Source organism: Lepidochelys olivacea (genome assembly GCF_965140295.1).
Source record: "Lepidochelys olivacea isolate rLepOli2 genome assembly, chromosome: 6".
In the NCBI taxonomy this organism is placed as follows: Eukaryota; Metazoa; Chordata; order Testudines; family Cheloniidae; genus Lepidochelys; species Lepidochelys olivacea.
In genome coordinates, this window is record NC_140416.1 from 47,786,155 (window position 1) to 47,798,657 (window position 12,503).

Genomic DNA, 12,503 nt, shown 5'->3' on the forward strand with positions numbered 1-12,503 from the left:
TCCCTTGCCTCATTCTGCAACAAATAAGCAAGATTCCTACGGACAATAGTCTCTTGACTACAAAAGCCTGATCCGTTCCTTGAGCCCTGTCTGTCCTATGCACTGAATGAGGCAGGGATCCTGTGGAAAACACAGTATGTGATCATATCTTCTTTTGTATGGAAATAGCAACATTTACAAGTTAATAGAAAGTTTGAGGGCTTCAGGAGATGCAGAGTGCACCTTTGCTATCCCTCCTGGAAATGAAAAGATGGGAACTCGTTCACAGTGTGTTCTATGGTGTGGAGGTTTCCACATTCACACTATGGTGAATCCTTCATTCTCCATTTGTGCATCAGGTGAGTGCATCTTCCACGTAACATCCTAGTACAATTGATGGTCATCCAGCGTCTTTGGCAGAGCAAGAAAACAGGCAGTTTGGCGGTGGGATCATCTATGGAGTGTTTGCTCTTTTTACATCAGAGCCTGCCCTGTTACATGTTTTGTGAGAATGGTTGGCAGGTCTCAAGGCAAGTGCGAGGCAGGTGAACAAGGTTGTCATGAAGCGAGAGCTTTTGGCTAGTGAGTGCTTTCCCATACTCAGGCAATGTAGCCATCTCTCACTGGATAACTCAAGGAAAGATGTTTGCAAGAATTGGAAGCCAAGGCAGCAGAGTGAATTTCAGTTACAAGTCTCATAACTGCATTTAGCTGGATATTGACAAGGTCCGTAAGTGACCTTTTTCCCCAGACAGGTGTGCAATATTCGGCCATGGAACAAACTGCTCTTTTAAACATAGAGGGGGGATGTGTGTGTAAAATAAATATAAGTACACACACACACACGAATATATAAATAATCACTAAGTATATCAGTAATAAATGCAAACGGTTGAGTATATATAAATTTAAAATAAGTGTGTATTAGGTCTGGAGTAAAATTTTCACAAGCGCTTAAGTGACTTAAGAGCCTAGGTCCCATTGACTTTTAATGAGAGTTAAACTCCTAAGAGGTTAAGACACTTCTTAAAAAAAATGGGACTTTGGGTAAAATTTTCACAAGTACCTATATCAAATTATTAACTGCAGATAGTTTAATGAATATTGAACTTTTTCCTGTGACTATATTAATCTCAAATATTTAAATTACCCACCAAACAGAACTGGTGGAATAACATTCAACAATTGGTTCATCATCAAATAAATTATTTATCACTAAATTACTTCATGATTTGACTAATTCTATCATTTATCTATGTTGCAATGTCTTATTGTTTTGCTTTTTTCACCTTGAATTTTTCTAACCAGTTTTTTTTTAAAAGAAAGAGTTATAGTTGTTCTAGACACAAACCCCAGGTTTTCAGTAGCTTTCATGTTCCCATATGTAAGTGTCCTGTACAACAATGCCAACACCAAAATGAATAAGTAATTTTCTTTTCTTTGGGGAAAGGGTTCCTAGCAATCCAGTCTGTGTGCACAGTAATCTATGTGCAGCTGGGTAGAGATTTTTGTCTAAAATGAAAACATAGCTTTCCTAATGTGTGGCATCTATTCCAATTCAAAGCTTAATATAGTCCTGTGCTAAAAATATTTCACACCAGCGGGGTCATCCAGATTCCAGTGCATGATGATAAAAGGATTTTGATTTACTGAAAGCTTGGCCTTTACTGCAAAGCTAAGCAGCTTTGATACCGTCACACTACAACACCAAAAAGGAATAATCAAGGTCTAGGTTAAATTTCTTTGTGAGTGGGTTGTCACGTGGATGCTTTTTGGATTTTCTAAAGTTACTTTTACATAAATATAGAGCAAAACAAGAGGTGGGGTTACCTCCTTTAGGAGGAGGACAGGTCACTACATTAATATCTGATCATGTCTGAATTCTAACCTGTGCCTTCTGTCTTTGGAAGCTATAAAGGAGGTGACCCCACCATCTTGTTTTGCTCTATATTTTACCTTGCATGTGCCTACAGCTTCCTCTTGCTTCTCAGTTAGCCTAAGAAAAACAACTTAAGTCTAAAAATAATGTAATATAAACTTCTTAAGCTAAAATAACTTAAGCTAGTTTTTTCTCTTTAAAAAAAAACAAAAAGCCTCTCCCAATGTGGGTGTGTGTGCACACCTCTTGGTGTGACATACTCTAAAACTCATCAAGGGGATTACATTTTTTTAAAGCATTTCATAATCATTTGCTATTCCTCACACTACAACCTGTGAGTGAGTTGTTCTTCCATTTTACAGATATAGAAATTGAGGCACAGAGGTGACAAAGGCACAGAGCTGCGACTAGAACTAAAAAATTATAGACTCCTAGTCTTGTGCCTTAATGAGTAGACCACACTACCTTTCTTCTTTAGTAAAGTACCAGGGGAAATTTAGCTGTTATTCAGATTTCCCAGATTCTGATGGCATGTGGTCTGATCCTGCTGTCACTGACTGACTACTTTTTAACTGCTGGAGTACCTAGAGTATTTTCCTTTTGGTTTTTTCCCCTCAGATGAAGTCTTACTCACAGGCTATTGTCAAAGGGAGTTTGAGTAGATTTCAAACTACTAAAGGTCATAGGAGGAAATGGCATGGGTTCTATTCACAAAATTATCTTGTCTTTATAAAATAATTCACTTGCATTTAGAGTGGACACCTTTAAAAATTCACTTGTTTACCCCTTGTGTGGATTTCTAAGTGTTGCATGCATTGGTGGGGTGGGTGGGGGGTGGGAGAGGGAAAAGGAGAAGGAGCCAGAATGTCCTTAAATGGAAAATTGAGTTGTTCCCTTTTAATTTGGTTTTAGGATGGTGGCTTCTAACAAATGACTAGCAAGCTGCTGTCCAGGAGGCAAGAGAATCCAGCATCCCCTAGACCAGTGGTTCTCAACTGTGGTCCACCGCTTGTTCAGGGAAAGCCCCTGGCGGGCCGGGCTGGTTTGTTTACCTGCCGCGTCCGCAGGTTCAGCTGATCGTGGCTCCCACTGGTCGCGGTTTGCTGTGCCCGGCCAATGGGGGCTGTGGGAAGCGGCGGCTAGTACGTCCATCGGCCTGTGCCGCTTCCCACAGCCCCCATTGGCAGGGCACAGCAAACCGCAGCCAGTGGGAGCTGTGATTGGCCAAACCTGCGGATGTGGCAGGTAAACAAACCGGCCCAGGGTGCTAGGGGCTTTCCCTGAACAAGCGGTGGACCACAGTTGAGAACCACTGCCCTAGACACAGAGCTTTTATTGTTCTGATTTGTTATGAATATACACAACTAAGGTGGTCCTTAAAAGATGAAGTATATTTTCACTATGCCTTTGTACTAAGGGAAACAGACACTGATAGTTCTGGCTAGGCCAGGAATAATGTGGACAAGCTTGTGTCTCATACACACTTCCGCCAATGCAGCTCAGTATTGATCTGCAACATCCCCGCTATTATAATACAATCCTGGCTCTCTTTCGGGAAGACGCTACCAACCATGATAAATACTGTAGATTAGTTATGTGGACAAAAGGAGACTAGGATATGACCCCAAATTCACTAGTTATAGTTAAGCAAATATCTCTTAATTATAGAGATGCAGCTTAATTTCCTCTGTTTTGAGAAATGTTTTCGAACACATGTATCAAGTGCTGTAAACCTAACCCCCTGAATTGAAGCATTTATGCAGCCTTGGCTATTCAGGAGCCAAGTTACTATGACAATAGACTAGTCCAGCAAGCTGTAGCTTTTTTGATAATGCATTTAATACCCTAAAAAAGTCTCAGACATCCCTTCAGGATGATGCCATAGTTATTGTGAAGTTACACTACTATGTATCAGCAGCTATTCCTCTCCTGCCACACACTACTGATTGTATCTAGTTATCACAGCCTCCTCCTAAACACTCTGCAAGTAATGTAGTGAAAATATAGCCATTGACTTTTTCCACACTCTATCTGGAGTAGGGGGAAGGGAAGCAATCCTTGTGTCTAAGCAGTATGCACCATTCCTTATGTTCACACTGGAAAAATCCTCTCCTCTCAAGTTCACAGTGTCTCTTTGGGCTAAATCATTACTATTGGGTTTGATGTGGTTTTTAAACACTATAGACTGCTGACCCATGCATCAAGAGCTGCTGCCTGCTCTGCTGCTGCTGCTGCTAACAGAATTTCAGCATTTGCAGAGGCCTTCACCTTGGTAATCCTTGTAGTAAAAGGCTCCAAGGGTCATTGTAGAATGGCGAGGTTCTGGTTCACAGTTGAATACAGATAATCCTTGTGATTCTTCCAGTTTATGCATTACAGAACATAAAAAGGAACAATGAAATTTGAATATACAGGATTATTTTTCTTTATCTTTAGACCAACAGTAGATTTCTGCATAAGATTTAAGCCAGTGTATAATACACAAAATACATGGTCATCTATACTGTGTGTGTTACTCTTTATTAATAGACTTATTTATATTACTGTATTCTATTCCATGTATAGAGTTGCCCCTCCAAAGCTTTAATTTAATATTGTAATTAATACTGAACTAAAATTAACTTGCTCATTGTACTAAAACTGCAGAAATTTAGTATGAGACAAAAGGGGAGATTTCAAAGGAACACATGGCAGTTCCTAATTCCCATTGACTATCAATGCAAATGAAGTGCCATTGTACCATTTATACCTTTGAAAATCTCTTTGTAAATCTTGACATGGTCTCTCTTTAGCCATTCTTCCTACAGGTTTAGCTGGAAACTGAATACCTTTTATTCTTATCATAAACTGTTTAGTATTGCTCACGTACACCTTGTTAGAAAGCAGCTAGGTTGTACTCCAGAGGTGGCTACGTTTCATTAGCGTGTGGAGCAATTCCTGCATGTATAATATTTACTATAGTTTGCAAAGTACCTTGGTAACTTTCTGGAAAAAAGGATAAATAAATGTAAACTAAATATTACGTTAAATATACCAAACTACAGATTTTTTAGTAATTAATTCACTGTAAGCCATTCTAGCAAAAGAAAATGTCTTCCCATTTTAGTCCTAAAGACTTCCAAAGTATTGTTACAAAAATGTTTATTTTTAACATAATCTCCATAAATTGTCTTGACATTTTGACATATCAACATTGCCTAAAGTTTGGAGTTCTAAGTGACTGGCATTCTTTCCCTATTTAAACTCAGCACTGTTTCTGTGTATTTATTCTGCATGCAGTGTTATGAAGTAAATCATCATCCCATTATAATGAGTCAAGTGGAGATGTTGTCTGATTTATGATGTCAAAGGCAAAGAATGAAATTTGGCTCGTGGTGTCAGCTGGAAGGATAGGATTGTATTATAAAGTTCTCTTGATTTAGTGATTTTTTTTTCTAGTTCCAGTTCCCATCTGAGAATAGCACATAACCACTCCTACATACAGTATGTGTGCTTGAGGGGGAAAATTTTTTTCTCACATTCTGCAGTAATTTCATCTCTTCATGGCCAGGAAAGGTCTAAAGAGTGGATATACAGTACATTGTAAAGAGTGTTCTGGCAGGATTTTGCTAATAGATCACTCATCAAAATCAGTTTGCTCATTATTCACTATTCTCCTTACTGTAGTTTCCAACCCCCACATTTAATGTCCAATTGCAATAACCGCTTCAGAGTAACAGCCGTGTTAGTCTGTATTCGCAAAAAGAAAAGGAGTACTTGTGGCACCTTAGAGACTAACCAATTTATTTGAGCATGAGCTTTCGTGAGCTACAGCTCACTTCATCGGATGCATACCGTTGAAGTGAGCTGTAGCTCACGAAAGCTCATGCTCAAATAAATTGGTTAGTCTCTAAGGTGCCACAAGTACTCCTTTTCTTTTTGCGAATAACCGCTTGTGGATCCAAATGGGTCAGTCTAGCTTGATAACAAGTAATTACGAGATGTGCTGCGAAGACAGTTTTCAGAGTTGTATTAGTTTGTAGGTAAGGTCAAATTAGAGCTGGCATTTGGTTTTAGAGCCTATAGCTGGGAACCAAAGGGACCTAATCCCACTGAATTTCTGAATCCCTTAAATTACTTGGAAAACCGCAACCAACAGTATCATTTGTTTCCATGAGAGTTCTGCCATCTTGGGTCAAAATCTTGCAAGAATGGTTGTTTTCATGGTATTTTGGCAGCACACTGACTGGAAACAGAACACTGGCTCATCCTATATTGGAACAGACCTGGAATCAACACAGTAGGGGCAGAATTGGATCTTGGGAGTTAAATCAGAAGTCCCTTCAGTGATGGTCACCAGTTCAAAACCCTTGGGGCAAAACAAGAACCTTTATGTAGAACCTATTTAAAAAATGAATCCATTTTGCTAGATTTTCAAAAAAAAAAAAAAAATGTTCACTCAGCTACATGCACAGTTCCCAGGATTGTGCAAGGTAAATGTGGATGTAAATGACAGGTTGGAACTTTAACATACATTCCCATCCCTCAGCCCAACTGCATATTTGTAAAACACAGAACCTGATTCAGCAAGCACTGACTCATAGGAGTTACTTAAATTGCATGACGAGGCTTGTTTTAAAATCAATGCAACTACTCAAATGAGTAAATATATGCACATAAATGGTTACGGGATTGGATCCTGATTGTTTAACCACATGAAATTTTGGCCTTTCCATGAAAGGGTTTTTAAAAAAATTAGAAATAGCTTGAAAAAATGTAAAAAAAACAGAACAAAAAACCCAGGCAGTTGCTAAGGTTTTCATCAGAACTTCAGTATTTAATGAACTAATTAAAAGATGATCTCACATGTTAACTAACAGTTAACATGTGATCTTCGAAAACGCCATCCTAGCCACTATGGATATAGAAACTCTCTTCACGAACTTTCCACACAAAGATGGACTACAAGCCATCAGGAATAGCGTCCCTGATACCATCACGGCAAACCTGGTGGCTGAACTTTGTGACTTTGTCCTCACCCACAACTATTTCAGATTTGGGGACAGTTTATACCTTCAAGCCAGCGGGACTGCTATGGGTACCCGTATGGCCCCACAGTATGCCCACATTTTTATGGCTGACTTAGAACAACGCCTCCTCAGCTCTTGTCCCCTTATGCCCCTACTCTACTTGCGCTACATTGATGACATCTTCATCATCTGGACCCATGGGAAGAAGGCCCTTGAGGAATTCCACCAAGATTTCAACAATTTCCACCCCACCATCAACCTCAGCCTGGACCAGTCCACACAAGAGGTCCACTTCCTAGACGCTACAGTGCTAATAAGCAATGGTCACATAAACACCACCATATACCGAAAACCTACTGACCGCTATACTTACCTACATGCCTCCAGCTTTCATCCAAACCACATCACATGATCCATTGTCTACAGCCAAGCTCTAAGATACAACCGGATTTGCTCCGATCCCTCAGACAGAGACAGACACCTACAGGATCTCTATCAAGCATTTTTAAAACTACAGTACCCACCCGGTGAAGTGAAGAAACAGATTGACAGAGCCAGAAAGGGTACCCAGAAGTCACCGACTACAAGACAGGCTCAACAAAGACAGTAACAGAACGCCACTAGCTGTCACCTACAGCCCCCAACTGAAACCTCTCCAGTGCATCATCAAGGATCTGCAACCTATCCTGAAGGATGATCCCTCACTTTCACAGACCTTGGGAGACAGGCCAGTCCTCACTTACAGATAGCCCCCCAACCCGAAGCAAATACTCACCAGCAACTACACACAACACAACAGAAACACCAACTTGGGAACCAAACCCTGCAACAAATCCCGGTGCCAACTCTGTTCACATATCTATTCAAGGGACACCATCATAGGACCCAACCACATCAGCCACACCATCAGGGGCTCATTCATCTGCACATCTACCAATGTGATATATGCCATCATGTGCCAGCAATGCCCCTCTGCCATGTACATTGGCCAAACCGGACAGTCTCTATGCAAAAGAATAAATGGACACAAATCTGACATCAGGAATCATAACATTCAAAAACCAGTAGGAGAACACTTCAGTCTCTCTGGTCACTCAATAACAGCCCTAAAAGTGGCAATTCTTCAACAAAAAAACTTCCAAAACAGACTCCAGTGTGAAACCGCAGAACTGGAATTAATTTGCAAACTGGACACCATCAGATTAGGCCTGAACAAAGACTGGGAGTGGTTGGGTCATTACAAAACTTAAACCTAATTTCCCCAATACTAATTTCCCCCTACTGTGATTCATACTTTCTTGTCAACTGTCTGAAATGGGCCACTCTCATTACCACTTCAAAAGTTATTTTTCCTCCCTTGGTATCCTGCTGTTAAGTGAATTATCTCATGAAACTGACCTCACACTTGGTAAGGCAACTCCCATCCTTTCATGTATTTATACCTGCTCCTATATTTTCCACTCCATGCATCTGATGAAGTGGGTTCTAGCCGATGAAAGCTTATGCCCAAATAAATTTGTTAGTGTCTAAGGTGCCACAAGGACTCCTCGTTGTTTTTGCTGATACAAACTAACACGGCTACCACTCTGATAATAGTGCATTGGTTTTTAATTAAGGTATATCTGTTATTCATGTCATACCTAAGCATTTTAAACAAAACAAAACTACCTCTATTATGTTCATCTGACAAAAAGTGATTGCTCATGTGATGATTAATCTAGTCCATGTCAAGACTAAGCATGCATAATGGCTGTGATGTGAGTTGGAGGTTTCAGTCTAATTCATAGAGGATGGATGTTCAAAAACAAATACAATCACTAGAGTTTATTCTAATCTTGTTGGTAGTCCTAGCCAGGAGGCCTGGGTTTGTGAAGCGATTAATACTGAATTCCCTATTGGCTCTAGCATCTGTTAACATCAGGTTCCCTTTGAGACACATAGGTGAGTGCAGGGTGGGTGTGAAGGGAGAGTTTTTCTTGATGTCCAGGAGGTTCCTGTTATGGGAAGAAGACAGAGGATTTTGGTTTCTCCACTCCTCAGTCCAGCACTTTTGCAAAGGCACTAGTTCAACCATTAATATGTTCTCCTCTCCCCCCACCCCCAAGACAGTTAAGCCACCAGATTGCTCATCAGCATTGGTTAAAAACTGAACACACTTTTTTTTTCCCCATCCTAAAATACACAGTAGGTCATTTTTGAAAACAAGGTATGTCTTTGCCTTTGGAAACAGGATATTTCTGTGGTGTGATATTTTCCCTGTCAATTAAGAGAATTTTGGATAACAGTTAAGTTGTTCCCAGAATAAACATTTCTTGTCAACTAATATAACTAAAATAATAGAAACTAATTGTTCTAAAGTTCATGAATCACAGTTCTCCTAATTGCTTGCCTCTCTATCCACATCTGCTGGTTTAATTTTATCCTTTGTGCTTTAAATACTAGTGGAGCATTCAGTCATGGGGGATTTTTTTTTTTTCTATCTCTAATTTTTATTAGGGCATCTTGACTGATCTTTCCTTTTCCTTTGCTTCTATGAGAGTATTTCCTGTAGCGTATTAGGCAGTGCTTTGTCCATTAGCATCTCCCTCATTGTCTGACACTTCAGTATGGAAACAAATAAACCGGATTCAGAGTAGCAGCTGTGTTAGTCTGTAGCCACAAAAAGAATTTCCACTGCATGCATCCGATGAAGTGAGCTGTAGCTCACGAAAGCTTATGCTCAAATAAATTTGTTAGTCTCTAAGGTGCCACAAGTACTCCTTTTCTTTTTGCAAATAAACCGAGTATCTTCTAGAGGAGACTAGACAGGTTTTCTCCTTTGTCTATTGGGGAACTAATAGCACACTATTTCTGAACTGCTCCTACCTTGTGGTAATAGAAGCCTTGTGCTTTGTGTCTAGAGTTTATGCATTTTATATAGAGTTTACATGCTGTGATTATGTTGTTATAACCCAGTTATTTAATAATTTGTGACAGTATGACTTTCTAAGAGCCCTAAAGACTAATTGACTGAAACGCTGGAATATTCAGTCATGAAACTGTCTGGTTTGTAATTTCTGGAGCTACACTAGTAACCACTACTCATAATATTTGTATTTATTTTTCCTCTTGCAGATGACATTAAAGTATCAGTAAATGACTTTATTATCAAGGCAACAGCAGTTACCCTCAAAGTAAGTAAATAATTTACCTTCAATAATATAGTTGTAGAATAAACTTTTTTTGAGGGGGACAAAAGAAGTATTGACAAAGCTTGGGAATACTACAGTACCACTGTATTTCTATACATTACCTCTTTTTAGATGAAAGTATTGTGAGCATAGTAATAGTGGTCCATGATCTGCACTGTGTATTGGTTTTTGACATGGAACTTAAGGTGTTGGCATTGACTTAATAAAGCCCTAAATGATCTATGATTAAGCTAAGATTTTGTCATGCATTTTTTAGTCTTCTTTTGTATGGCTGGTGTAGAGCAGCAACTACAATTTAATCTGAAGTTGATTGAGTCAAATGGCTACATCCGCAGTAGCAGAATTTATTGCAGTAATGTGGTGGAAGATGGCAGCCTTCACGGGGTCCATTCTAAGTTAGAATTCACAATGAATGCCATCAACTCGGCGACCGAACATCACTCCGCGATCTCCCGGTCATCAGAGCAGTAACTCAACAATATTTTTAGTAAAAGTCAGGGACAAGTCATGGGCAAAAAAGAAAAAATTACAGAAGCCTTTGATCTCTCTGTGACTTTTACTGAAAATATCTGTGACAAAATGGGCAGTGAGGGCCCCGGTTCAGAGCTCCGGGCGCCCCTACTGCCCATTGGGGCTTGGAGCTCCAAGGTTTCCTGTCCCGCCACGGCTTGGGAGCTCCAGTGTCCCCCTGCGGCACTCAGGAATGGTGGTGGGACCCTGCAGCTTCCTGTTGCTGCTGGCTGAAGTCACGGAGGTCTCTGGAAGTCACCAGTTCCATGACTTCTGCAACCTCTGTGGAAAAAATTGTAGCCTTCCCTATGATCTATATACCTGAGAGATTGCCTCTCTCCTTATGCCATATTGCTGAAGGTACAGACTCTTCTATGAAATTCAAAGGAATAGTAGAGCATTCTTTGTGAGAACACTTTGACTTTGAAACTTGCTCCCCTCTTTGGTCCAAAATTGCCTACATCTGATTACTTTAAGAATACATCGAAAAGCCCATCTTGTTGCCTAAGCATTTGAAAAGAGGAGAATTGGGAGGGTGTTTTTAATGGGGAGGAGTAATGTGTGGATTGTTTCCATATTTTATTTGCATGTTGCTGCAAATAACTGATAGAGGATGGACTTGCTGTAGTTTAGTCATAATTTAGGGGTGTGTGTGTATGGTGTGTATATAGAAGTTAATACTTCTAACAGGTGCAGCCCGCTAACCTGGGGGGTCTCTGCACTGCAGTTTGGAGGTGTGATTTTCAGGGCAGGTAGACAGACTTATGCTAGCTCAACACAAGAAAGTGTGCTAAAAATAGCATTGTGGATTTTGCATCTTATGGCAGTGGCGGCTGTCATGCTAGGCATCCATACTCCTATTTTTGATGTGCTAGTTCAAGCTGAACTAGTGCAAGTCTGTCTGCCCGTGCTGGGAATCACATCTCCATTCTGCAGTATAGATATACTCTTGAAGCCACTGTAGCAGGTGACTTTCACAGTTGTGATTTTTTTCAATATGTTTTACCATATGGTGTAAGGATTATGCATGTTGTTCATTTGTTATTTAAAAGGGGATTTCTGCATTTATTATTACAGAATGATCTACACCAATCAATTTAGGAAACGTGATTTTCTGTTCTTAATATCTGAATTTTAGTTGATTAGATTTTGCATTTTTGTTTTTTGTTGACTGTCATTGCTAATCCAGTGTTTGGCTCTTCTACTGAAGGATTAGATTGCTGCTGGGCATTAGAAAATCAGCGATAACATGTCCTCTCCAGGCTCTTAAAGAAAATTCAGAGAACTCTAATAACTGGATGATGATGATGAACAGCTTGTTTAGTACATTGTGTATGTGCTCAGTTATAAATGAGTTGCCACACAGGCTATTACTATTCCAGTTTTGATGCAGTTGATAACTAGCAGACATTTATTAATTAAAATATGTAAATTGGGGAGGAAAATTGAATAGAGTATTTTAATGATGTGCTAATTTTATGTGTACATTACATAAAAGCTATTTATTGTTTTGGAAGATATTTAGTAGTCATAAGACTACTCCCACTCCATTATACTGTTGTGAGGTAAAAAAACAACAGCCCACACTCAAATTTGATTTATAAACTTACAATGTTCAGAAATAATCAAATATATGCATAGCATGTCAGAAATAAGCTCAGGTTAGTAGTAGCTAGTCAAAAAAAAACCAATACATTTTTGTTAAATGTTTGGGGATGTGGGAGATGGTTAATCAAAAATTAGAATTTTTGACAAAATTGCATGAAAAACTTGAAATTCAGAAAATTTTGATTACCTCCTCTTGGTTTAATAGGAGATGTTTACAATTCCCTGGCTGCAAAATAAGAAATCACAATATCTTAATTCTTCTTTTCTTCATACACATAAGAAGGTGATCTGAGAATGTTTATGTTTCTTGCGTATTCTCCTCTTATG

At 39.4% G+C, this 12,503-nt stretch overlaps 1 protein-coding gene across 5 annotated transcripts in view; it reads left to right on the plus strand.

Annotated features, from left to right (window-relative positions):
* Window positions 1-12,503, plus strand: part of PDHX (pyruvate dehydrogenase complex component X) — a 97,790-nt gene that overhangs the window by 68,683 nt on the left and 16,604 nt on the right. For all 5 annotated transcript variants that reach the window (XM_084630471.1, XM_084630472.1, XM_084630473.1 and 2 more), the window contains exon 8: window positions 9,982-10,040. In XM_084630471.1, the coding sequence (XP_084486597.1) occupies window positions 9,982-10,040 (59 nt within the window). The remainder of the gene's footprint in view (window positions 1-9,981; window positions 10,041-12,503) is intronic.